General features: G+C 38.3%; 1 protein-coding gene across 1 annotated transcript in view; it reads left to right on the forward strand.

Moving 5' to 3' along the window:
- The window catches only part of GABBR2 (gamma-aminobutyric acid type B receptor subunit 2), an 871636-nt gene that overhangs the window by 518095 nt on the left and 325760 nt on the right, over positions 1 to 27781 (forward strand). Inside the window, exons 4-5 of the mRNA XM_044678625.1 lie at positions 1244 to 1345; positions 15287 to 15352. Coding sequence (XP_044534560.1) covers positions 1244 to 1345; positions 15287 to 15352 — 168 coding nt within the window. The remainder of the gene's footprint in view (positions 1 to 1243; positions 1346 to 15286; positions 15353 to 27781) is intronic.

The raw sequence follows: 27781 nt of genomic DNA on the forward strand, positions 1-27781 counted from the left end.
AACTGAGGAAGGTCACTGTTAAATGACTTAATTCAGGATCTTGTAGCTATTGAGTATATAATGCAGAATTTGAACTTGGGTCTTCCTGACTCCTAGCACAGTGCTGTCAGACAGCTAGGTAGAACAGTGGCTAGAACTCTGGGCTTGGAGTCAGAAAGACTTAATTCAGTTCACACTTGGCCTCAGCTGAGATCCTGAGCACACTGCTTAACCACTTTTACTTCAGGTTCTTCATCCATAAAGTGGGGATAATAATGGCACCTACCTTTCTGGGTCATTGGGAAGATAAAATGACATATTATTTGTAAACATTTTATAAACCTTAAACACTATGTAAATGCTCACTAGCTAGTGGTACCTTTGTCGGTTGGGCCACAACTGTGCCCCAATAATACTGTGCTTTATTAAGTTGTTAAATCCCCTAATCTTCACTACTTAACTACTTTTAGGTCAAAGGATTTTCCTATAGACTTCAATCCTATAGGTAGAAAACTAAGTCTAGTTCCAATTTAAGTCCAAATCTCTGTTGGAAAGCTGTTTCTTCCATGTAGAATTATGGAGTAGAATATAAATAAAATGTTAACTCACGTGGGGAATTTGTACAGTAGGATACCAATAGAATGTAACCTCCTGGACAGTGGGGTTGTCCTGCTTTTGTATTTGTGTCCCCAGTGCCTAGAACATAGTAAGCACTTAATGCTTATTGACTAAATGATGCAAGAAATTGTTTTTCTTAAAGTCTTCTCACATTGTAGGGGAAAATACAAGAGTAAATATAGTAAATACTTTTTTTCTGCAGACATTTTTAATTTTTCATTTTTTAAAAATATATGCTTTATGAAGATTTGCATGTTTTTCTGGATTATCAAAAATTTTAATCCTTACAAAAAATTTACACATTTTCTGGGTTGTCACTCTCATCTCTGTGAAGGACATCTTCTGATAACGTACATAAATGATTGCTGCCACTACTCCTCAACAAAGGAAATAAATTGCCATAGACAATAATTAAGCAATTATGCAAAACAAGACCCACTCATTATTGCAAAGGAAGAGAGTAATATATTGTGCTATTCTGTGTCTGTTATAATGAAGAAAAACACTTTTTTCAAGTTGTACATGGAAATTGATGCATTAATCATCTCATATATTTGAGTAGTTTCCAAGGGAGATGGTGTGCGCCATCAGCTCTCTTCTCATTGGTTACCAATCTCTATTATCCAATTCTCTCTTTTGCTGACAGGTAAGAAATGATCTCACTGGTGTCCTGTATGGTGAAGGTATTGAAATTTCAGACACAGCAAGTTTCTCCAATGATCCCTGCAATAGTGTCAAAAAACTTAAGGTATGTGAAGTTGCTTTACATCTGACTAAACAGATAATCATCATGTATTTCAATCCTAGTCATAATCAGCCAGGTGATTGTGATCAAAATTACATTTTCTTTAATTTCACTACAGAATAAATTATAGATTTATTTAGGTAGATGATAATGATAATGATGAAGACGAGGATAATGATGGTGATGGTGATGATAATATTTATATTTGAATAATGTTTTATGGTATATAAAGAGCTTTTACATATATCATTCTATTTGATCCTCACAAGGACACTATGGTTTAGTCAGGAAAGGTTTTTATCACCCTCCTGTTACAGATAAAGAAATTAAAGCCCAGAAAAGTAAAATAATTTGTCCAAGGTCACAGAGCTTGTACACAGTAGTTCTAGAGCAGTAATGGTGAACCTTTTAGAGACCAAGTGACCAAACTGCACCCCCACATGGTAAGTGAGTCACCCCCTTATCCCAGACAGGGGAAGGAGGAAGTACTCCTTTTCAGCTGCTGGGCAGAGTGACAGGGGAAGTGAAAATGTTTTCAGGAGCAGTGGAGAAGGGGAAGGGAACAGACCCCTCTGGAATGCATGCCATAGGTTCACCAACACAGTTCTAGGGTCTTCATACTCCTGATAATTTTCTCATTGTTCAGTTGTTTCAGTCATATCCACTCTTTATGACCCAATTTGGGGTTTTCTTGGCAGCAATATTGGAGTGGTTTACCGTTTCTTTCTCCAGCTCATTATACAGATAAGGAAACTGAGGCAAACAGGGTTAAGTGCTTGCTCAAAGTTACATAGTGTCTGAGGCAAGGTTTGAACTCATGAAGATGAATCTTCATGACTCTAGGTCTAGTACTCTATCCACCGTAGTACCTTGTAGCCCAAATCCTAATAATAGCAATTTACATTTCTATCAGGCAGCTAGGTGGCACAGTGTATTTGGCATCTGGATTTTAGTGAATGGAATGGGAGAGTACAACATAATAAATCACTTTAGTTTCGGAAAAGGTTGAAGTGAGGAAAGATTTAAGGCAAGGAGACTCACCAGCAGACTATTGTAATAATGAAGGCATGAGATGATGAGGTCTGCATCAGAATGATGTCAGTGTCAGAAGAGAGAAGGGGGTACATTGGAGAGATGTTGCAAAGGAAAAATCTACAGGCCTTGGCAATAGCTTGGCTTTATAGGGTGAGGGAGAATTAGGAGTCCAGGATGGCTCCTAGGAGGAGGCTTGAGGGAATAGAAGGTTGGTGCTGCCCTTTACAGTAATAGAGAAGGTGAAGAGGTGGGGGAGTATAAGGGGAAAGTTAATGAGTTCCATTTTTAGCCATATTGAATTTAAGATGTCTACTGATTATTCAAGATGTCCGAAAGGCAGCCAGAGATGTGAGATTGGAAGTCAGCAGAGTTTAGGGTAAGAAAGGTAGATCTGAGAATCATCAGCATAGAGATGATCATTAAATCCATGGAAGCCAACAAAATCACCAAGTGAAACAGTATAAAAGGAGAAGAGGGGAAGGCCTTCTTTTTCCTTTGTTTTGTATCCAAAATCATAAAGGCAGCCAAGTTTGTCTTTTGTGCCATTTTCATTCCTCTGTAGAGCTCCCATTCATTCAAGCATCCTACCCTCCTGTTTAACCCTAACCCACTGCCCTCTACTCTGCTAATAAATCCTGATTTCAGAAAAGGGTCTGATAAATTATTTGCACCTAAATATACAGGGTATCCCAAAAGTCTTAGTGCCTTTTCAGTTTCAGCTCATTCTAATATGAGCCTGGCCCAGGAAGCTGATAATGAAAATGGACTAAAATGGATAGACGGGAGGGATATTTCAAAATTATAATCAACAGGACTCAATAACTAATTGGATATGGGGAGAAAGGAAGAGGAATCTTGGATGGGAAGCTAGAAGGGTCCTCAGGGGTCTGACATATTGGGTTTGAGATGCCCATAGGATGTTACTACAGAGGGATCTGACAGACAGTTGGCACCTCAGCACTGGACTTCAGAAGAGTGGTCAGAGCTAGAGATGGATATATGAGAATCATGAACAGAGAAGTGAAAATCTGAAACTATGGGATGAGATAAGAAGTTGCCACTTGTGATGACAATAATATGTAGGTTTTTCCTTTAGTTTAGGGCAGCTAGATGGCATAGTGGATATAGCACTGGGTCTGGAGTCCCAAAGACTCATCTTCCTGAGTTCAAATCTAGCCTTAGAGACAGCCTAGCTGTATGACCCTGGGCAAGTCACTTAGCCCTGTCTGCCTCAGTTTCCCCATCTGAAAAATGAGTTGGAGAAGGAAATGCCAAACCACTGTAGTATCTTTGCCAAGAAAAACCCCAAAAGTGTCACAAAGAGTCAGAAACAACTAAAAAATGACTAAACAATAACCTTTAGTTTCACGGTTAACAAAATGTTGTTCAAACTTGAGCATTCTGATCCAGTAGCTCAGAGTGGTCTTTCTGTATCTCTCTTCATCCCACGCCTATTACTCTGCACTTGGGAATGCAATTTTAAGTTTCTCCCCAGGTTTCCCTCTCTTCCTCTCCACCCATATCTTTTATTCCCCACTTTCACCTAATGTAAGCTGGATCCACTAATATAATCTCAGATGCACGCACATGCACACACACACACACACACACACACACACACACACACACACACTCACTCACTCCTCTCCCCCTTTCCTTCTCCCCTATCCCCACCTCCAGTACCCATTCAGTTGACTCAGACATAAGTGGTTTGAGTTCCATTACAAGTTCAGCTGAATGAGGGCCTTCAGGCCTGGAGAAGGGCATCTCCAGCTCTGAAAAGGACATATTGGAGTGGGGAGGTTGGGGGGAGAGGCAGGAATAGTGCTGCAAACACCACCTCCCCGCTGCGTGCTGTGACTTTCTCCAGGCTTGGTACTTTAAAGAGCTTCCTGCACCACTGGGGCCTAAGCAGACATCTGGGAAATTTAATTTTTAAAGAGTCTCAGTGTGAAATAGAGCCAAGACCCTTTAAACTCCCCTCCATTTCACACTGAGGCTTGTAAAACTTTAAATGCCTCCACACCAGACCCAAGGTTTGCTGCTGCCTCCTATGAACCTATTTAAAGGATCCACTCCCAGGCAGGTGGAGGCTGTTATGCTCCATACCTTGGGCCTGGCACTGAGGAGGAATGAAAGATAAATAAAACTCAGGCCCCAGTCCTCAAGTTCTATATACAACCTACTATGAAGAACAGAAAATTTTAAAAAGCACTAAATTTGTCATCAGATGACCTGAATTCAAATCCCTTAACTCCCCAGGTGACCTTAGAACAAACACTCCCTGGGCCTCAGTTTTATCATCTTTAAAATGAAAGGATTAGACATGATAATTTCTGAGATCCTTTCTACCTCTAATAGCTGGCATTTATATATAAGCACTTCAACATTTACAAAGCACTTTACAAATGTTATTTTATCCTCATAGCAATCTTAGGAGACAGGTAGCATTGCTATCCCTATTTTATAGATGAGAAAACTGAGGCAGAAAAAGGTTAAATGAATTGCCCAGAGTCACAAAATTAGTAAATTTATGAGTCAAGATTTGAACTCAGATATTATTGATTCAAAGTCCAATATTCTACCCACCACACCACCTTTAGAAATATTGCCAAAGAGATTTCATAGGCCTTGGCAACTAGTAGATACTGAAGTTGAAAGAGAAGGAAGGAAAAGTGACTTTGGGATTACCAGCAAGGGAGAATACAGATATGTAGAATCCTAGAGGGATACCCAGGTGAAGATATCTAGTATGCAGTTGAAAATATAAGGTAAAAGGATGATATCATCATCATCCCCATTTTACTGATCAGAAAACAAAAGGACAAAGAAATTATAAACTCACTACCTTGAGAGATGGACTATAAATAGAGGGTTTTTTTAAAGGCAAATTCATGGACAGCAGGGTCATAATGGGTTTCCAAGAGAAACAAAGACTATGTAGTAAATCTCTAAATTTGAAAGCTAATATTTGAGGAAAATAAGCATGGCCTTCCCCGATATGTCCTCGGATGCTACTGTCAGAGGGAGGATGAAAGCTGTGCTGAAAGGACCAAAATTATCTGTCCTTCTAGGCACTTTTCTAAAGTATTTTAAGGTTTACAAAGCACCTCCTTCACCACAAGCCCTGAAAGGTAGGTAGTGTTATCTGCAATTTATAGATGAGGAAATGGGAGTTCAGAAAAATGAAATAATTTGTACATCATCACATACCAAGAGAACAGGAGAGCTAGGACTAAAATCCATGTCTTTAATATGATCCAATAAACATTTATTAAATGCATATCACAAGCCTGGTGCTGTCCTAGGTGCTGGAGATAGTCAAAACTGAAAGAGTCCAGCCCTCAATAGACTTATCTTCTAGCAAAGGAAAATCACACATACACCAGAAAATAAATTAGGAGAGAGAGAGAGAGAGAGAGAGAGAGAGAGAGAGAGAGAGAGAGAGAGAGAGAGAGAGAGAGAGAGAGAGAGAGAGAAGGAATCAAAAAAGGTCTCTTATAAAGAAAGCACTGTGCTGCATATAGAAAACGAAGCTTGGAATTCCAAGAGACCAAAGAGAGAAAGCATTCCATGCATAAGGAACAGCCTGGGCAAAAGCATAGAAACAAGAAGGATTGTGTAAAAGCATTTATTGCTATGTGCCATTAACCAATGGGCCACAAATCTGTCAGTAAGCTAGGGAGTGTCTACCCCAAGCATGTGAAGACTTCCCCTGGTGGAATGGGCAGATGAGTATAATTCTTTCCAAAAACTATGAAGGCAGTAGAAGCAGGCATTGTAGAGCACTTGGAACTTGGTCAGACATCAAAGATACCAAGGTCATCGACTGCATCCTAGGTCATAACCCGTCATCCTGACTTCTGTTTTGCCACCGGACTTTGATGACTCTGGAAGAGAGAGTGAGGCTGACAACTTTGTGCAAATCTGCCTCACTTAAAACCAATTCATGAATAAGTCAAGGTATCACCCCATGATGTCATTGGTCTTCTTTGGAAATGAAGTACAAATAACAACCATAACTATGGGCCAGGTACTGTGCTAAGGACATTATAAATATTATTTTATTTGATATTCCCAACAACTCTGAAAGGTAGGTGCTATTATTATCCCAATTTTACAGTAGTGGTTAAGTGACCTGCCCAGGGTCATAGCTAGTAAATGTCTGGAGCTGGATTTGAACTCAGGTCTTACTGAATCCAGGCCCACTGCTTTATCCATTGTGCCTTCTCAATGGAGGATGGAAACCATTGAATAAGTCAGTTGGGTGGAATGTAGAATGTAGAAGAGAGAAGAGCCTAGGGACTGGAACTCAAATTTCAATACTTCTGAGAAACACCCTGAGGAGAAAACATCTGCTACTAGTGCTGACTTAGTCTTAGAAAGCTGCCTAGAGTAGACATACCAAATCAGGGGCCCACTTGTAAGCCACAACATTCCATTCCCAAGTCTGGCTAAACCAGACTAAAATGTAATTGAGAAATATTGAATAAAATAAATAAAAATACAATCAAGCATAGATAATATCACATTCTAAAGCTAAGTCAATATACCCTTAGCTAGGATCTTTATGTTTAGATTAATGGCTCCATTCTATTTGGGCTTGACACGACTGGCCTGAGGCATTGAAAGGTTTCGAATTACCAAGGTCCCAAAGCCAGTATGTGTCAGGTAGGATATACCTACCTGAATGACCACCTGACTAACTGACTACATTACATGACTGACTGCCAATCTGCCTACCTACCTGACAGCCTGACTGACCAACTTCCTGACTGATTGACTGACTGACTACCTGCCTACCTGACTAACTGATTGACTGACTACAAGACTGACCGACCAAACTGACTTACCTGAATGACTACCTGACTGACCAACTTCCTGACTGACTGACTGACTGACTCTCTGCCTGCCTACCTATGTAACTGACTGACTTTCTATCTGACTGATTGACTGATTGTCTGCCCACCTACCCGACTGACCACCTGCCTGAATGATTGTCTATCTGACTGTTTGATTAACTGTATGACTACCCAAATGACTAACTACCTGACTCTTTGCCTGCTTAACTGACTTTGTAATTGATTGAATTTCTGTCTGACTGATAGACTGATTGCTTAACTGATAGACCACCTGACTTACTATATGACTGACTGACTGCATGCCTGACTAATTGAGACTACCTAACTGTCTGACTACTTGTCTGCCTGACTGCCTGTCTGCCTACCTACCTGACTGATGGTCTGTCTGACTGACTAACTAAATGACTGACTACCTGACTATCTGACTATCTGGCCACCTGTCTGCCTGCCTAACTGACTGTCTGACTACCTATCTACCCTTCTGCCTGTCTGTCTGCCTACCTGACTGAGTGATTATCTGACTATCTGATTGCTTGACTAACTGTATGACCACCTGACTATCCAACTGTCTGTCTGCCTGACTACCTGACTGTCTGACTACTTATCTTCCTGACTGCCTGTCTGTCTGCCTACCTGATTGACTACCTGACTAATCTGACTATCAGACTATCTATCTGCTTGCCTGCCTGCCTGGCACATTGATTGCCTTACTTCCTGCCTGCCTGCCTGGCTATGCCTTGGAAATAGTTTGGCAGCCAGATGGAGGAGGAAGACTGAAAACTGACTCCCAGATCCAGTGCTTGTTCCACTCTGTCATGCTGCTTTCCAGTGATTATGTTCTTATTTAGTCATAGTAGATATTTTGGGTGACATTGTATAGCATTTTGCATTGAAGTCCTTTGCCTTCCAAATCTGCAAGAGCCCCTCTTTGGTTCTCTATCCATGTGGCCTTTCTTCTGAACTCTCACCTGCACGTGCTGAATGTCACATCTGGCCTGTGTAATTGTTCTTTGGAAATGTAAATAGAACTTGAATCCCTTGCCTGGCTTCGCTGATTTACTGAATCCATTCTTCCTTAATCCTCACTGGGGTTTTTTAAGTTTAACTTCCCCAAGAGTCATGTGAAAGGAGAGACTCAGGCTCTGGATGACAGCTTACCAAGAAAATCAAAATTGAAGCAGTTTAGAGTCTTTTACCAGTCTTTTGTTTTTACTATTTTCACATTTCAGTTTGTTGATGGCTTAGTTGGTGCGCAATTGTATATTTTGTATATGCATGTATGTGTGTCTGTAGGTGAAATTTATATGTGTACACATGAAAACAAATACATCTTTTAGAGGCACCCAAGGTACCTCAGTACTGAGCCTGGAGTCAGAAAGACCTGAGTTCAAATCCGGTTTCTGATAGTTACTAATTGTGTGATCCTGAAAGGTCACTTAATCTCTCAATTTCCTCAACTATAAAATGGGGATAATAACAATATCTAATTTCCAGGGTTGTTGTAAAGTTCAAATGAAATAATATTTGTTAAACACTTAGCACAGTGCCTGATCCATTGTAGGCAGTATAGAAATGCTTATTCTCTTGCCCCTCCCTATTAGCAATATTCAATATTAGAGATAGAAGAGGCCTTGGAGATTATCTGATGCAGCCTATAAATTTTTCAAATAAAGAAACTGAGACCCATCAAGGAAAAGTTTCTTGCCCAAAATCAAATAGGAATAAGTGGTGGCAGAATAAGGCCTAGTAATAATAGTAATCAGATCTTCAAATTCATTGCTATAGGAAATTTCTAATGTGGAACTCCCCATCCCCACATTGCAGGCAGATTAGCAGCTGCCCTGAAACTTATGGACATAGAGAGCTACTAGAGCACAAAGAGGTTAATTGACTTGCCCAGGGTCAAATGACCAGTAGCTGTCAGACGTAAGACTTGAAGCAAGATCTTCTGACCATAAGTTGTTTTTATTGTTCAATCATTTCAGTCATGCCCAATTCTTCATGATCCCATTTGGAATTTTCTTAGCAGAGATACTAGAGTGGTTTGGCATTTCTTTCTCTGGCTCATTTTACATATGGGTAAACTGAGGCAATAAGAATTACGTGAGTTGTCCACAGTCACATACACATAGCTAGTAAGTGTCTGAGGCTAGATTTGAACTCAAGAAGATGAATCTTCTTCCTAACTCCAGATCTGATGCTCTATCTACTGTACTACCTTGCTGCCCTCTGACTTTGAGACCAGCTTGCTATTCAATATGACATGGTACCTCAAAAATGATAACTCATATTTACATTGTGAATTAAGGTTTGCGAAGAATGTTACTCATATTATCTCATCTGAGCCTCATAACAATCCTATGAAATAAATACTGTTGCTATGTCCATTTTACAGCTGAAGAAACTAAGGCTCAGAGAGGTTACTTACCTACGGCCATGCACCTAGTCAGGGTCTTCAATGGGATTCTTAAAAATTTCAGGCTTCAGTCTTCTACACTACACTCTCTCTTTTCATTATACCATGCTAATAGCAATGGAATCATCACCCTCGTGTTATCAGTTTTTTAATAAAATGAATGAAATGAAGTATATAAAAATGAAGATGTAAATGAAGATGACTCCTTTGGGAGTGATATGTAGGAGGTCAGAATTCATTTTTCTGATAGGGAGCACAATTTGAGATTGGCTAGTAATTCCTAAAGTAGAAGGAGGAGGAAGCTAGGTGGTTCAGTAAATAGAGCACTGGACCTGGAGTCAGGAAGACCTGAATTCAAATCCAACTTCAGGAACTTATTAGCCATATGATGCTGGGCAAGTCATTTCTGTTTGCCTTAATCCGCTGGAGAAGGAAATGGTAAATCACTCCATTACCTTTGCCAAGAAAACTCCATGGGCAGTATGATCCACTAGATCATGAAGAGTCTGACACAACTGAACAACAACCTAGTTGGAAGGAACATTGGATTGGAGACAAGAGACCAGGAGCCTATACCATTAAATAACTATGTAACCTTGGGCAAGTCACTTACTCACCTTAAGCCTTGACTTCCTCCTCTTTAAAATGAGAAAAAATTTAGATTTGATGATCTCTGTGTTAACTTCAAGCTCTAGCATTCTATATGGTTCAAGATCTCCATAGAAAACAACCATTGTTTTTAGAAATCCTTTTTGGAATGCCCAAATGTCCAGTGTATTTCTTGAACCAACATTAGCCTGCATAATAATGATGAACTGACTGCCTCTCCCCTTATATTCTGGATATTTATGGGACTAGAGATGGAAACACACACCTTCTTCCCTGTTTGGCTCACAGCCGATCTCCAATTTAATAGGAAATTGCTTAGTGATGACCTCTAGTCCATATGCAATTACCATCTCTTAGGACAGTCCAAAAAAGTGTTTGGAATACCTTCATAATGACTAGTGAGGCCCCAAGAGAATACCCAGAGCTGTATATAGTCCTTTCCCAGCAGAAAACGGATGAGCTCCTGTTTCCATAGGATGAATGCATGGATAATCTCTCTGCCAGGGATTCTAGTAGAATGCATCTTTATGTGGATTTACAACAGAAGCAAAGTTTAAACAAAGTCCTGCTTGCATCATCTTTGTCTGAGATGGGTGCTAACCATTTAGAGTTAATTTCATTTTATTTTAATAGCCTTTCATTTTACATCTTGCATTCATATATACTTTATGCCTTTTGTTTTTTGATCACCATTTTGCATGTTATCTAAATTATTAATATTAAATTAAATCATGTCCACTGCTTCAAAATATTTCTGCCCCTCTTTTATCTCAGAGCAACACCATGCCTCCTAGATTCCTGGACTAGAATTCTATCAATAGATCCTGAGCCCCAAAAGATTAGATGGCCAGATCAGCTTAGATATTGCTGTACTATAAGTTTTCTAAGTGAAGGGGCTATTTAAAATAGTTCAGTAAGAATTGCTATTGACAGCAAAGAAGAGCTAAAAGACGCAAAAGAACTTAATGGGGCATTACTGAAATCCCGATGATACAGCGCTGCATAAGATATGATATATGGTAATGAAAAATGGAAATGGCTTGAAATATTTTATAGCATTACAGTCATGGTGATAACAAAGAAACGCCTCTCTGGGTTCTCCATTAAGACTTTTAAAAATCGTTTTAAAGTCATTTTCTCCCCGGTTTGCTCTACCCAAAGATGATTTTGGAAATTTAGTCCCTTTTTACATTATTAAATTATTTGAACATGTAAAATGACTTCCTACTTAGCACTTTACAACTATGAAGAAATCTAAAATATGTCTGTTAAAAGAGGTTTTTCTTTAAACTACCCCCTTCCTAATGCACCAGATAACTTTGGCTCCTATTCAGAAGTTATGACAAGAGATTTTTTGAAATGATAGATTCTAGTGCTAGTCTGGAAGGCTGGTGTAGCAGCCAGCATATCGGATTGGAAGTTAGAAAGCCTCAGACACTAACTTGCTGTGTGTCCTTAGGCAAGAAACTTCAATTCTCTGATTATCTGCTTCTGTGGCTATAAAATAGAGACATTAACATCTACCCTGACTATCCCATATGATTATTGGGAGGATAAAGAATGGTAATCTACATGAAAATATATGATCTTTTTTCTGTTAGATGTACAATCCTCTTTTTCTACTCCAACTACAAACATAGAAATGCTTGTTTTATTTAGAATTTGTAGAATTCAGAATAAAAGCAAACAAAATTTTAAACAATGAAAATAATTGAAAATAAAGCACTATACAAATGCATGATTAAGGAATTATGAATTAACTGAGGGACCCCAAGAAGTTTAAGTCTCTGACCTTAACAAAAGTGACTAAACTCTCAAAAACCACAGGTGAAAAAAAATCTACAGACACTGAGACTAAGAAAATCTAATGCTCAGTTACAAACAAGGAATGAGCAAATAGTTTGATGGAATTAAGGCCTTCCAGTGGGAAATGAAGCAGAGTCTCTCCAGCTCCTTTTTGATGATTTAGAAAAAGAAAAAAAAAGATCCTTTTAAACCCAATAAAGGGTATAAAAAGGTATTACTCTCTATCTATCCCTTAGCCAGCCCCTCCCCACAAAAAAATCAAATTCATAGGTCATAAGATCATAGAATTGGACAGCAAAGTGGTGCCATGAATAGAGTGCCAGGCCTGGAGTCAGGAAGACTCATCTTCCTCAGGTCAAATCTGGGCTCAAACACTTACTAGTTGGGGTGACTCTGGGCAAGGCATTTAATGCTCCTCAGTTTCCTCACCTATAAAATGCCAGAGCTTGACCATAACTGAGTATTGTGCTTTGTAGAGTCTTAGAAAAGGTCTGAAGGTCAATAATGAACAGAAGCAAATTAAACTCAAAGAATAATGAAGAGTCCAGAGCCAGCCATAGACATTAGGCCATTTGTTACTTGAATTTTTGGATGGGAAAAGAGTGGGAGTTGTTGCTAAATAACATCTTGTCACAAAAAGCTAGCCTAAAGGGAAAAGATTTTTCCCTTGAGAGTTGAGATGGAGAAGAACACAGTGATGAACTCCCCTCCTGGGGAGCCTACAACACTTACTAGATAAGTAACCAGACAAGTCACTTAACCTCTCTGATACTCTGTTTCACAAAATGTAAAATAAGGAAAATAATATCTTTAGTACCCCCAGGGTCCTCTCTTTACACATTTTCCAGCGGTGATTTTATAAGTTCCCATTGGTCCAGTTGTCATCTCTAGTCCATCCTGATGTGTCTCCTAAAATCCAGCCCTCCATCCCCAAGTATCTGCCGGATACCTGTCCCAGGACGTCCCATGTCCAAAACAGAGCTAATCTTCTTCTACTCAATCCCACCAAACCCCATATGCTTCTTAATTCTTCTATTTCTGTCAAGGATCTCACCAGCCTTCCAAGCACTCAGGTTTGCCTGAAAAAGATATCCTTGATTATTCCCTCTCCCTCAATCCTCAATTACAATCAACTGCTAAGTCTTCTTGGTTTTGCCTCCCCTATATTTCTTGAGTTCATCTCCTTTTCTCTACTCAAACCATAACCACCCTAATCATCTGGATACTGTAATAACCTCCCAGCTGGTCTCCATGGCCCATTCTCTCCCTTCTCCAATTTATCCTCAGCACAATTGCCAAATTGATTTTCCTAATGCACAGGTATTACTTCTCTATTCAAGAAGCTGTGAAGGATGAAGGATGGGGCAGAAAGGTGGTTCAGTAGACAGAGAGGCAGACCTAGAAGTGGGCAGTCCTGGGTTCAAATCTGGTCTCAGATTCTTCTTAGTTATGTGACCCTGGACAAGTCACTTAACCTCAATTGCTTAACTCTTACCACTCTTTTGCCTTGGAACCAAAACTTAGTATTCCTTCTTAGATGGATGTTAAGTGTTTTTAAAGAAGAACTAGAACAAAAGGCTATGAAACTATGAGAAAGCTAGGTAGCACAGTGGATAGAGAACCTGGATTCAGAAAGACCTGGGTTCAAATCTGATCCCAGATATTTCATGTCTGTGTTACCCTGGACAACTCACTTAATTCTAATTGCCTAGCCCTTGCTGCTCTTATATCTTAGAATTGATACAAAAACCTAAGGTAAGGGTTTAAGAAAAAAAAAAGCAGCAGCAGCAAAGAGGGTTCCTTTTACTATCATCTGTTCCCCAGGCACAATATTCCATTTCCTGTCTCTGTCTTTGTACACGCTGTCCCTCATGTCTTGAAATGTCCCTCCTCACCTCTGTTTCTTAAAATCTCTAGCTCCATTCAAGGCTCAACTGAAATGCTTGCTTCAAGATGACTTTCCCAATCCCCCAATTCTAGCCACTAATGCTTCCTTCTCATCCCCAAAAATTACTTTATGCTTACTTTGTATGTATTTTATTTCATATTTGCTTATTCTGTACATGTTTTTTCCTCCCTCAGAAGAATATGTGCTCCTGGAAAACAGGCACCTCCTTGTATCCCTAGGACTTGGCACATAATCAGCCCTTTAATAAATGTTGGTTGAATCAAAATGAGACAATGAATGTAAAGCTCTTTATAAACTGCAATGAGTTATATAAATGTCAGTGATTATTATTCCAGTGATTACTAGAGGACTTTGTGACCAAGTAGCTCCTGAGTACCTACCCCATAGGAAAAAGGGAGGGACACTGAATTGAGATTCAGAGAATTGGTCTTAATTGGCGTAGCCCCACCACTGTCTTGCTGTGTGACTTTAAACAAGTTATTTCCCCATTCTGAGTTTTACTGTCCTCTTTTATAAAATATGTATTTGGACTATATGGTCTCTAAGGTCCCTTCCAAGAACCTATAAGTTTGGTATATGAATATATTCAATTTAAATTTTGTAATTACATTTTTTGTTACATTTTGCAATTTACAATTCAATTTTACAATTCAATTTAAAGGGGGGAACGGGAAGAGAAGATGCCTAAAGCATACACTTATTTTGTCCTGACTATGCCTTGGATGATGGAAAAGATGATGGAAAAGAAAAGGTTGGAATGGATCAGAAACAGAAACTGGTTAAAAACAGAAAGAAATATGCCAAGAAATAAATGAAAAGTGTTGGTCTCAGAATTTTGGAGTAGAAAAGAGTGAAAGGAATATATAGGAAAGGGAGAGAGGGAAAACATAGACCTGAGTTTGCTATTTACTACCTGACTCGAAATACAAAGGTTAATGACAGTATCATTTATTCATTCATCTTTAAAATAAAGGAAGGAAAAGGGAAAATTAGAAGGATGCCTTCAGAAAGCGAGAGCAAGAAAGATGCCCAAGAAAAAATTTGGTCTATCTCATCTAGGACTAGGATGTAGAATAACTATCATTATGAAAAAGATTGTAGCATTCACAGCCAGTCTGCTAAGAAAAGGGCAAAGAGAATCTGGGTTGAGCTGGAGCCAGATGTTCTCTGGTCCCCTGACCTTTTATACTTTGGAAGGCAGTTTGCTTGGACCCTGATTTTATGCATGTTCAATACAAAGACTCTGTCTTCATGTGTTTATGATGACAGTCCCTACCCCTTTTCATATATGTGTCCTTTTTCCACAGAGTAATGATGTTCGGATAATTCTTGGCCAGTTTGATCAGAATATGGCAGCAAAAGTATTCTGTTGCGTAAGTAAATCATCATTTAATTTGTGTGTTTGGGGAAATTAACAAAACATTTAACTGGAAACTGAAGGACATGAGCCTTGCTCTGTCAATCAGATTGACAGACACATTGGATTACTCAAGAAGCAAAGGGTAACATTTTTAGAGTATTGTATTAGGTATCTAAATCTCCCAAACGTAATAAAACCAAGTATCAGATTATTATAGTAATGGGGCTACATTTCTGGATTAATTCACCCCAACTATTAGACGATTCTTGGTTGGTGTGAACTTTTCGTTCCACCCCCTAATACTAAGGTTGAGTCATCATGATTTTCCTCAGTCAAGGTGAAAACCAGATATTCATCACCCTCTTCTTTTAGAAATAATCTTTCAAGTATCTACATGTTATCACCCTCCTTCTCCTGTCCCACCATATTATCCATGAAAAATAAACCAAGATTCTTTAATTTACCTTTCTATTTTCTTGTACATTATTAGACACACAGTAGGTATTCTAGCTATTTTTATTGACTCATGAGTTCATTTTTTAATTCTTTAAGTATTTTTGATGTTCTCTTCTGGATTTTCCATGGTCTCCATATCTACATTAACCTAGAGACCAGAGGGAGACACCAGATTCTCACAGGAGTCTGAAAAAGGCAAACAACTGATTTGGGGAAATGGCAGGCAGGGTGGAGGATGGGGAGGAGAACGTTTCATCATCATAGTTTCACAACATCTACTCAGCAATAAAGTCAATTGCCTTGTTGCATAAAACAAAAATGAAGCCTTCTAAACAGTAGCCCTTTGCTGAATAAGAAACTTTCTCCAGTTCCCGCTGATGAAAGGGAAAATAAGTCCCCAGCCATCTCCATTGAAGAGTGTTGACTATCGTATAAGTTTTCCTTGTTAAGGCTGGTATGTAAGCTCAGTCTCTTATCAGAATTTTTGTCTGATCAGAACTTTCATAGCATAGTCAAAGCTAAAGCAAAGCTCATAAGGAATAAAAGAACATTTTTGGCAGGAAAATTGCTAACCTGAGCAAAAGAATTTCATACTTTCATGGCGGGTAGGGAGGGGTAACTATAGACTACGAAGGACAATAGGTGTGATACAGAGAGGAGAATCAAAAGTGGAATGAAATCCAATAATTCTCAAGAGGAAATACTGCAAAATGGAGTTGGGGGAGGTGGGGATAGAGTTTTAGATTATATATCAATGTTCAGAGTAGAATAATCATGCAAAGGTACACATTTTCAAAGGAAATGGATCTAATAGAATACAAGAGAGAATAATAGTATTCTTTGAAAGGAAATATATGGAAATCTGTAAGCCCAAAGAGTAGAGAACATTTGGGTAGAGAGAAAAGAAGAAATAGAAGTGACGTTATTTTAGATCAATACAACTGACTAACCAGCAAGACCAAGGATCTGGCCACTACTTTCCTAAAACTTACAATAACAAACATGTACAAAAGCGTACTTGCTAACCTTGATAAAGGTATGCTTGTTAAATGTGCATTAACCCAAAACTGGGAAAGATAGCTTTTGTGTTATATAACAGGATCAACATTTTTTTAAATCTTGAAACTAGAATGAGGAATCAAATCTGTAAGACAGAACTTAACAAGGATAAAATATAAAGTCCTTTGTTGTTGTGAAGTTGTTTCAGGCATGGCTGACACTTCATAAACCCATTTGGGATTTTCTCGACAAAGAACCAGGAATGGCTTGCCATTTCCTTCTCCAACTCATTTGACAGATGAGGAACTGAGGTAAACAGGGTTAGGTGACTTGCCCAGGGTTACACAGCTAGAAAATGTCTAAGATCAGATTTGAACTCAGAAAAGGTGAGTCTTCCTAACTCCAGACCCTGCACTTTATCTAGGTGCCCAAAGACCTTTATTTTGACTCAAAAATTAATGACAGAGACATTTGGATCTGATAAGTTTGGAAAGTATATGTTGAAAGTTGTTATTACATGCAATTGGGAAATTAATTTTTTAGTTAACTATCTATATACAGAATGAGAAAAACTCTTTTAACTGTAGGTCATATAAAAATACCAGGGTGTTTTAACTGACCACAGACACAATAGAAATGGGAGCTGTCATATAAATACTGAAAAAGCTAATGAAATATTAAACCACATTATTAAAAGCATAGTATACAGAAAAAGATAGCTACAACTCCCCATACCTGTTTTGAAACTTGTGTTCCATCCTGGGCCTCACATTTGGAGAACAACATTAACTAATGCCTTATCTGGGGTTCCCTATTTCAGAGGAACCAAGTGGTCTACAGACCACAACATTCTCAATTTGGGTTCAACCAGATTAAAATGTAAATGGGGAAAATGTAGCAAAATAAGTGAAAATGTAGAAGATAGAAAATGTAAACATATGGTTTTCTTAAGTCAACATGAAGCCCACAAGGACCTTATGTATGGTTCTATTTGAGGTTGCCTTATATCAAGGAATCCCAAAGTGGGTACCACCACCCCCTGGTGGGTGCTGCAGCGATGGAGGAGGGCGGTGATGTCCACACTTTTTTTTGTATTACAATCTATTCTGAGTTCAATAAATAGTTTCATAATTTCCAGGGGGCACTAAGTAATATTTTTTCTGGAAAGGGGGCGGTAGGCCAAAAAAGTTTGGGAACCACTGCCTTATATCAATGAAATCATAGGTCTGGTCCCAATCCCTATCCCTATTCCTCCCAAAGCTATGCCATTTCAGTGTGAAATATGATCTAGTGCAAGCCAAAAAGTAAGTCTCATCCCCTCAAACTCTGCCATCTCAAACATTCCAAAACTTCAGGTGCCCTTCCTCTAAAACAGTGATTCCCAAAGTGGGTGCCACCACCCCCTGGTGGTTGCTGCAGTGATCCAGGGAGGCAGTGATGGCCACATTTTTTTTTTTTGGTATTACATTCTATTCTGAGTTCAATAAATAGTTTCATAATTTCCAGGGGGCACTAACTAATATTTTTTTCTGGAAAGGGGGTGGTAGGCCAAAAAAGTTTGGGAACCACTGCTCTAAAAGGAGAACAGTCAAAGATCACCAGAGCTCGAAAGTAGTATTGAGGCAGATGGTTCCAAAGCCCCAAGACTGGTCAAGTCAAGAGCATTGGATGAGAGGTCAGGAAAGCCTGACATGAATCCAATAAGCCTATGAACATATGTGTCTTCTCACTGAGGACTTCAAGAAAAAGTGGCATTTGTGATGGCATCCAATTTATTTCCTGATAGAAATATAGTCACTTAAGAAGGATTTTGATCCTATTTCAGTATAAGATATGGAACCAGATGATTATTCAGTAGTCACCTGAGAGTCCATGGTTCTAATATCTTGTCTTAAACAAAAATATCCCCATACTATGTGCTACAAAATTCTTACTTTTCCACCAGGGTGGTAGTATGTTTCAATAAGTTAAGGGTTAAACCAACTGAACTTGATTAATTATCTCCATTAATGAAAAAAAAAACATTTTGCAACTCCATCTTTAGACTTTTTTTTCTAATTCTATAAAGATGTGTTTTTAAACATTATTTTCTGGATCTCTAAAATTTTTATAACTTAGCCATGCCACAAATAAATTGTAGGTAATCCTGGATGTTTCTTGGTTGCTAAGGGAGGATTTAATACAAATCTTGAGAACTGAAAGGCCCTGGCTTCAAAGGGCAAAGAAATAAAGTTGAAAGGGAAAGAGTGTTCTTTCTTCTTTAAGAAAATAGGAAAAAAAGTTATCTCTTCTGATTTTTCAAAAAAAACATTCACAGAGAAGTCACACTGCTAGCACTGAGATATAATAATACCATACATTTGGGCAGTTTTCACATTTTAAAGAGAACTTTCACTGTCTCGTTTGAGTTTCACAATAACTTTGTGAAGAAAGACAGGGCAGGTATTATTATCTCCATTTTATAAATAAGGAAAATCTGGGTCAGGGAAGATCAATGATTTACCCAAGGTCATCGAGCTAAATAGGGACTGGAAGTAGAGTCGAAGTATCTTTAATCTTGGATGAGCATTTTTTTTGCTATATTTCTGGCTTCTACAAAAAAGAAAATCTTTGAGAAGAAAAATGTGAAATCGTGTTAGGAATTAATTCAAAATCAGTCTATTGAAAAGGGCCCTCACAGAAACCGTTCCCTAAATTGAGATACTTATAGACCACTTGTGGTTGTGAGATTGTGACAGAGGGGAGCCATTGGCAAATGAGAAAGCCTACCACAAAGCATTTTTGTCACTTAAGACTCCTCTGAAGCCAAAAGACCAATGAATACACTTCAGAAAGATTTGATACTAAGATTAAAAAGAGTCAAGATGAGTTTATGGAAACCTTTAACTCAAACTGGAATGGAAAACCCTGTTTGGATGAAGAGGTTATTGATATCACTAAAGAATTAAGTAAGAAAGACTAAAATCATATCTCTATATATTTCTTTAGCGTCAGCTCTCCTGGTTTCTTGTTTTATATGTAGTGAATAATAATAGTGGTATATGTTGAAGTGGTTTAATAAAGCATCATATTTTTGCTTAATTTAATGGGGGGAAAGATGCTCATTTCTCTTTCAATTTACCTTGACTATGGAAAGACAACTGTTCATCTCAAAAATGGCTATCTTGGTTGCAAGCAAAGCAGTAATATCTGATGATTACATAATGCCTTAAGTTTTGGAAAGCACTTTATCTACATGATATTGTTCATCATTCATAATAGCAGTTGATAGTAATAATAATATAGACTATAGAAGAATAATATAAAATATAGAATAATATATAATATAATAATGGCATAATATAAAATAATAATAATAAACTATCATTTATATGGTACTTTTTTTTAACCTTACCTTCTATTTTAAAGTCAATGTACGTATCATTTCTAAGGCAGAAGAGAGGTAAGGGCTTGGCAATTGGGGTTAAATGACTTGCCCTGGGTCACATAGCTAGGAAGTATCTGAGGCCAGATTTGAACTGAAGTCTTCCTGACTCCAAGTCCATTGCTCCATCCACTGAGTCATCTGACTGCCTAATGTTCTTAATGCCTAAATAATGCCTTTCCTTATTTTACAAATCAGGAAACTCATGCTCAGTGACTTGACCTTGGTTACACCAGCAAGCATCAGAGGCAGAATTTAAACCTAAGTCTACAATTACCTAGAAATAAAGAATCTACAATGGCAGCTAGGTGACATGGTGTTGGAACAGTGGAGTTGGAAACAGGAAGAGTTCATAATCCTGCCTCAGTCACATACTAGCTGAAATAGTAGGCAAATCACTTAACGCTGTTTGCCTCAGTTCTTCATCAGTAAAATGGGTTGGAGAAGGAAATGGCAAACCACTCTAGTTTCTGTGCCAATAAAATCCCCCAAAATGGAGTCTCTAAGAGTTGGACATGACTAAACAACAAAGGATTTGACCTTAAAAATCCAAATTTATAAGAGAATGGCAATCTGTACCATAGATATGATCGTGCAATGAATAGCAGACCACCCTTGGAGTCAGGAATATTTATGTTCAAGGCACCTTTCTCTGATGCATACATGAACAACTCATTTAACTCCTCAGTGGCCAGTCAAGACTACAAATTGCAGAATTACTGATATGAACCATTAGAGGGACTTTCTGCACGAGGAATCCTTTTATCATAGGTCTCTAGACAAAGAAAATAAAAATCAGCATCATACCAAAACTCTAACTATGCCACCATGTAGAGCAGGGGTCCTTAACCTATTTTTGTGTCATAGACCCCTTTTATAGTCTAGTGAAGTCAGTGGTTGGACTCCTCGGAATAAAATAAATGCATTAAGTAAAATACATGGAATTACCAATTAATATTGAAATCTTGGAATCGAAATATTTTTACAAACAAGTTCGCTGACCCCAAGTTAAGAATTTTTACTTCCTAGAAACCAGTCAAACAAAATTAAAATGCTTTCAGACATACAGGTAATTCTTCATTCATTCTTCCCTATCTCCTTCAACTTCTTTGATATTTGTATTATTATCTTCATATGAAGAGGGAAGAACCAGAACCAAGAGGGAGAAGTTATTTGAAGATAGATTTAGGCTTATTATACAAAAAAACTCCCTAACAATTAGGATTAAAATTATATAAAGAAGGCATGGGGAGAGGAAGAGATGCAAGCATTTAAGTGGCTACTAGGTGCCAGACACTGTGCCAAGCATCTTACAAATATTATTTCATTTAATCCTCACCGCAACCCTTTAAGTACTATTATAATCCTCATTTTATGGTTGAAGAACCTGAGAAAGACAGAGGTGAAGTGACTTTTCCAGTCACAAAGCTAGTAAGTGGAGCAACTAGGTGGCTTAGTGGATAGAGCACAGAGCCTGGAGTCTGGAAGAGCTGAGTTCAAATCCATTCTCAGACACTTACTATCTGTGTGACCCTGAACTAGTGACTTAACCCTATTTGCCTCTGTTTCCTCACTTGTTCAATGAGCTAGAGAAGGGAATGGCAAACCACTCCAGGAGCTTTGCCAAGAAAACCCCAAAACTGATCATGAATAGTTAGACACAATTGAAAACGACTGAACAACAACAATAAAAGTGTCTGAGACTAGATTTGAACTCAAGTCATTGAGTCACGTAAGGAATGTACAGCTGAAAGATACTGAGGGTGCTCAAGCAGAGAGTGAAAGACAATTAATCAAAGATTGGACCCGAAAAGTCAAGCTTCCTTCTAATTCTGAGATTTTATTGCTTCTTCTCTTTTAAGTCACCAGGCTTAGCTTGGCCTCAGTTTCTCAAGCAATAGGCTTTTTGCTTTGGAATCTAGTTACCTTCTTCTACCTCCATCTCCAGTTTTCTTTCCAAGCCAGAAGGTCCTATCCCTCTCCATTGCCACCAATATCTTTCTAGATATTCTAGGAGCACAATAATGTGGTGACAACCTGGTTTTTCACAAGAAAGTAAAACCTTGTTGGTTCTAAATCCCCAAGTTCAGTGCTTGGGAGTTTCCCCTCTTTCTCTCCCGTAGTTATATGGAACAGCAAGAGCCTAGGCAGCTAAGTGATACAGCTGAGCCTGGAGTCAAAAAAGCTCAAGTTCGGGGCAGCTGGGTGGCTTGGTGGATAGAGAGAGCCAAGCTGAGAGATGGGAGGTCCTGGTTTCAAATGTGGCCTCAAACATTTCCTAGCTGTGTGACCCTGGGCAAGTCACAACCCTGTTTGCCTAGCCCTTACTGTTCTTTTGCTTGGAACTAATAATTAGTATCAAGTTTAAGATGGAAGGTACAAATTTAAATTTTTTTTAAATAAAAAAAAAAAGATGAGTTTGGGACAGCTGGGTGGCTCAGTGGATAGAGAGCCAAGCCTGGAGATGAGAGGTCCTGGGTTCAAATCTGGCTTCAGACGCTTCCTAGCTGTGTGACCCTGGACAAGTCACAACCCTATTTGCCTAGCCGTTACTGCTATTTTATCTTGGAACTAATAATTAGTATCAATTTTAAGATGGACAGGACAGATTTAATTTTTTTATTTTAAAAAAGACTTGATTTCAAATTGGTCCTTGGACACTAGCTATATAACCCAGGAAAGTCACTTAACATCTATCTACTTCAGTTTTCTCAACTGTAAAATGGGGATGATAACCTACTTCCCTGAGATATTGTAAGGGTAAAATGAGATAATATTTTTAAGTTCCTGCACACGATAGCCATTTAGTAAATGTGTGTGTCCTGTCTTTCCCCATTTAACAACCTGTTTTACTCACTGCATTCAATAGATTTACAGATGAGAAGATATCTTTAGAATTATTAAGGGACAAGTCGGACTTTTAAACTTATGAGACCAACTTATAACAAAATAGAAAAGTGAAGAGGCTTCAATTCATCACCGTATGATTATTTTTCAGGGAACTTTTGAAGCCAGCGTTCTTAGCCTTAGATCAGAGGGCACTGATGCTCCCCTTCTGATCTAACCCTTCCGGGGGTGTTGGTCTCCTTTTCTCCATGCTTGCTAATGGCACACATCAGCAGTGGCCTCAATACTCCGTTTTTATCCAGGGCTCATCGGGGGAAACAGAGCTTCGATCTCATTGCTGCTTTTCTCATGTGGTCTTCGAAGCCTTGGGATTTTGAAATTTGCTTTTCACCCTAGTCTTTGTTTGAGGGAGAGACTTTGCCATCAAAATCACATGATCAAAAGCCAGTCTCCCAGACAATGGGTACCCAAATGGCAACATGGAGAGATGGTCCAACCTAAGCAAATCTGAGGCAAATGGTTATTTATAGCTCAATGGCTAAAACTGCCTAAAACATAAAGCAAACAAATTCTCATTTTTCATTTTTCATCTGCATTCAGTGATCGGTTGGTTATATACCCTGTTATTGCGGGTCGTGTTTTGTAAACTTTTACTTTTATTCGTCACATTTTCCTTCTCCCTTGCAAAAGTAAGTAGTTTGCCTGGTGGTGTCAGGAGGAAAATTAATGAATGCCTAAATCTCTGCAGCCGACAAGCTCCCACTGTTTCACAGAATTTAAATTTTTTATCTTCTACAAAACATGTTTTTCAAATAATAAACAAGAAGACTACAAATATTCCTCGCTTATAGGCAGAAAAAAGGAGACTCATTTTTATTAATCAGGCATGAGCATTAGCTGGAGGTCACTCATCCAGCAACACCCCTCTGCCATAAGGATTAGGAAAGAAGGACAAAAGCCCAAAGAGCTGTCACAAAGCCCAAGAATTTTGCTGATAAAAGAGTCCTGGAGTCCTTCACAGAAGACCTGTTTACTCTAACAGATTCCATAGTGAGTTTTCCAACTTAGAACAAACTAAAGGCAATTCACTAGATTGGGAGAGAGGAAGGCTGCTACTGCTATAAATAGTTATAACGATGGCAGTAAGAAGTGGCATCCCACAATATAATAAAAAGGGAAGAAAAAGAAAAATCACAAAAAGCAAATTGAGAATTTTTCATTTCACAAGTCTAAGTGCATTCAGTGTCTAGACAGTCAGCCCTATGAATCTCGATAGCATTCTAGTGTGATAACTGACAGTTTTAACAATAACTCCAAATCATAAGAAATCTTAAGTTAATATGTTCTGGGTTTTTTTTAAACCCTTACCTTCAAGGCAGAAGAGTGGAAAGAGCTAGGCAATTGGGATTGTGACTTGCCCACGGTCACAAAGCTAGGAAGTGTCTAAGGCCAGATTTGAACCCAGGACCTCCCATCTCTGGCCCTGACTCTCAATCCGCTGAGCTATCCAGTTGCCCCTGGATATATCCTGTTTAAAAAAATTAGGGATATGTGTAATACTTTTCAGAAATATCTCCAAAATTGTAGAGATAATTTTTTAGTTTAAAAAGCAATTTTATTTTTTTATTTTATTTATTTTATATAAATAAATTTTTATTTTATTTCTTTAAATCCTCACCTTCTGTCTTAGAATCAATACTGTGTATTAGTTCCTAGGCAGAAAAGTGGTAAGGGTTAGGCAATGGGGATTAAGTGACTTGCCCAGGGTCACACAGCTAGGAAGTGTCTGCAGCCACACTTGAATCCAGGACCTCCCATCTCCAGGCCTGACTCTCAGTCCACTAAGCCACATACCAGTTGTTGTTTTTTTTTAATTTTGTTTTAGTAGTTTTAATTTTTTTAATTTTGTTTTAATTTTTAAACAAAATTTTTAATTTTCTAATTTAAATTTTTAAACAAAAAATTATGTCACATTCAGTCATCAGGAAGATTCAGCTAAAAGGGCATACATCCCAAGGATTCTGGGCATTAGAGGCAATTAAAGTTTAACTTCAACCCAGGAAGGAAGGAAGAGAAGAATCCTCTGACCCGGAAAAGACCATCACAAGAGCAGCAGGCTTTGATGCAGGCATTGTGAAATCTCCCTAATTTTTTTCAACTCTGCTGAGGGAAAGAACACTCAAAGTCCACAACTTAGAAGGCCAAATATAATCTTTCAGAGGTGCTGAAAGCAAATTGAACCCTGGTGCAAAAAAAAAAAAAAAAAAAAAAAAAAATGTCAGAGAGGCCCATTAGGGAAAGCTACACAGTGAGAAGTGATAAGAAAGCACTTAACACTTTCTCACTGATAAGGTAGTTAAATTAATAGCTGAAACGAAATGGGTGGAGCAGACAGATGATGTAGAAACCAGATCCAGGCTCAAACTCTCCAACATGAAAATGAAACTTTAAGATTTCTCGATATTCAATATTTCTCTTTTGAACAAAATGAAAAGCCAGTTGGGTTAAACTGTTAAATTTAATCTGAGAGAAGCCCTAAAGGAAGAAACATAAAATACCTGGAATCAAATCTTTTTTTTTAACCCTCGCCTTGTTTTAGTATCAATTTTTTTTATTTTTTAAAGATATTTTACCAATTACATGTAATAATTCTCCAAATATGTTTTCTGAAGTTATAAAATCCAAATTGTCTCTCGCCTCCCTTCCCTCCCCTTTCTGGGAGATGGTAAGCAATTTGTTATATATGTATTGCTTAGTTTCAATTCTAAGACAGAAAAGCAAAAAAAGATTGGGCAAGTGGATTAAGTGATTTGTCTAGGATCGCACAACTAAGACATGTCTAAGGTCAAATCTGAACCCAGTTCTCCAGACCCCACTCTATCCACTGGGCCCTGGAATCAAATCTTGCCTCTTCAACTTATTGCCTCTATGGCCAAGACACTTATCTTTCTTAACCTCAGTATCCAGATCTGGAAAATGAGAGTGTGAGACAGGACTGATCTCTGGAATCTCTTCTGAATCCAATGAGCTATGACCTTGTAATGAGATGCTTGTGTTTCTTCAAGACTTATTACAAATTATATCTGTCCTTTGATTCATTGTGCAAACACTGGGAATTAGAATTTCTTAAATATTTATACTTTTACTGCAATTTCCTCCCATAAAATGACTAAACTGAATGAGATGGTGGCTGAGGTCTCTTCCAATTCTAAAAGTCTCTGATATTTTTATTTTAATATTTTGTACAAATGTAACTATAGTTGGAGGTTACATAGTGCTTTAAGGCTTACTAAATACTTTTTATATGTTATATCATTTAATCTTCACTGAAACTCTCTAAGATACCCATTTTACAGGTGAGAAAGAAGATAGAGGACAAAAGCAGTTAAAAGATTTATCCAGGGGCATATAGCTAAGTATCTAAGACGGGATTTGAATACAGGTCATCCTGTCTTCAAGTGCAGCACTCTACCTACTCTACAACCTAGCTGCCTATAAAAATATATTCTTTTTTATAGAAAAATATCATAGAAGAAGCAGCTAAGTGGCTCAGGCCTGGAATCAGGAGGACCTGGGTTTAAATGTGGTCTCAGACATTTCTTAGTTGTGTGACCTTGGACAAGTCACTTAACTCCAATTGTCTAGTCCGTACCATTCTTCTGCCTTGGAACCAATACACAATATTGATTCTAAAATCAATTCTAAAAAGCAAGAGTTCTTTTTTTAAAAAGCATAGAGCAAATCTGTGCTATCCCTGCTCATACTCACTCATTCACACCTGGACAAAGATTAGATGGTTGATCCCCATCCTAATAATCCTGGTTTCAGCTACCTGAATTATAGGCACAATATCTAAGGCCAAATAAGTCATAATTTCAAGGACTAACTTTGGAAGGTCAGACCTACAAAATGAGTGCAAGAACTCAAGCAAAAAGAGTCCAATTCAAAAATTCTTGTCTTTTTCAAAACATCTTTGCTATGCCTGCTCTTATATCCCTCCTTTTGAATTTCTGTCACTTTGGATGGATGAAATTTGTTGTACTCTGTCATCTATGCCTTATTGGCTCAGAGACAGACCACGCTTTTCCCTCAAAAATAACTTATGTGAAACCCAAACCCAACCAAGAATCCCACTCTATGTTGTAGATAATAGCAAAAATAATGTCACAAAATCCTTGAATCTATGAGATTTAAGGGATCTCAGAGGTGACCTAGTCTAAGAATCCCTTCTGTGACATCCTGAGCAAATGATCCTCTGTTTGAAGATGAAATGAAATCTGCCACCTCCTGAGACAGCCCATTCCACTTGTGTTTCTTTTCTCCAGGCTAAGCAGCCCTAGTTTCATCTGCCAGTGACAATGGGAGAGCTAGGTGGTGCAGTGATAGAGTTCTGGAGGTAGGAATGTCTGAGTCCAAATCTGACTTTAGCTGTGTGACCCAGGACTTAACTTTCCTAACTTTAAAGTAGAGAGAATAATAGCACCTACCTCTCAGGGTTGTTGTGAGGATCAAATGAGATAATATTTGTAAAGTGCTTAGCACAGTGCCTGAGACAATAGAAAGCTCTTAAATGATTATTTGGGACAACTAGATGGTGCAGTGGAGAGAGCACTGAGCTTGAAGTCAGGAAGAACTGAGTCTAAAACTAGCCTCAGACACTTTAGCCAAGTGTGTGCCCCTAAGCAAATCACTAAATCCCATTTGCCTCAGTTTCCT

Source organism: Gracilinanus agilis, chromosome 1 (genome assembly GCF_016433145.1).
Source record: "Gracilinanus agilis isolate LMUSP501 chromosome 1, AgileGrace, whole genome shotgun sequence".
Taxonomy (NCBI): Eukaryota; Metazoa; Chordata; class Mammalia; order Didelphimorphia; family Didelphidae; genus Gracilinanus; species Gracilinanus agilis.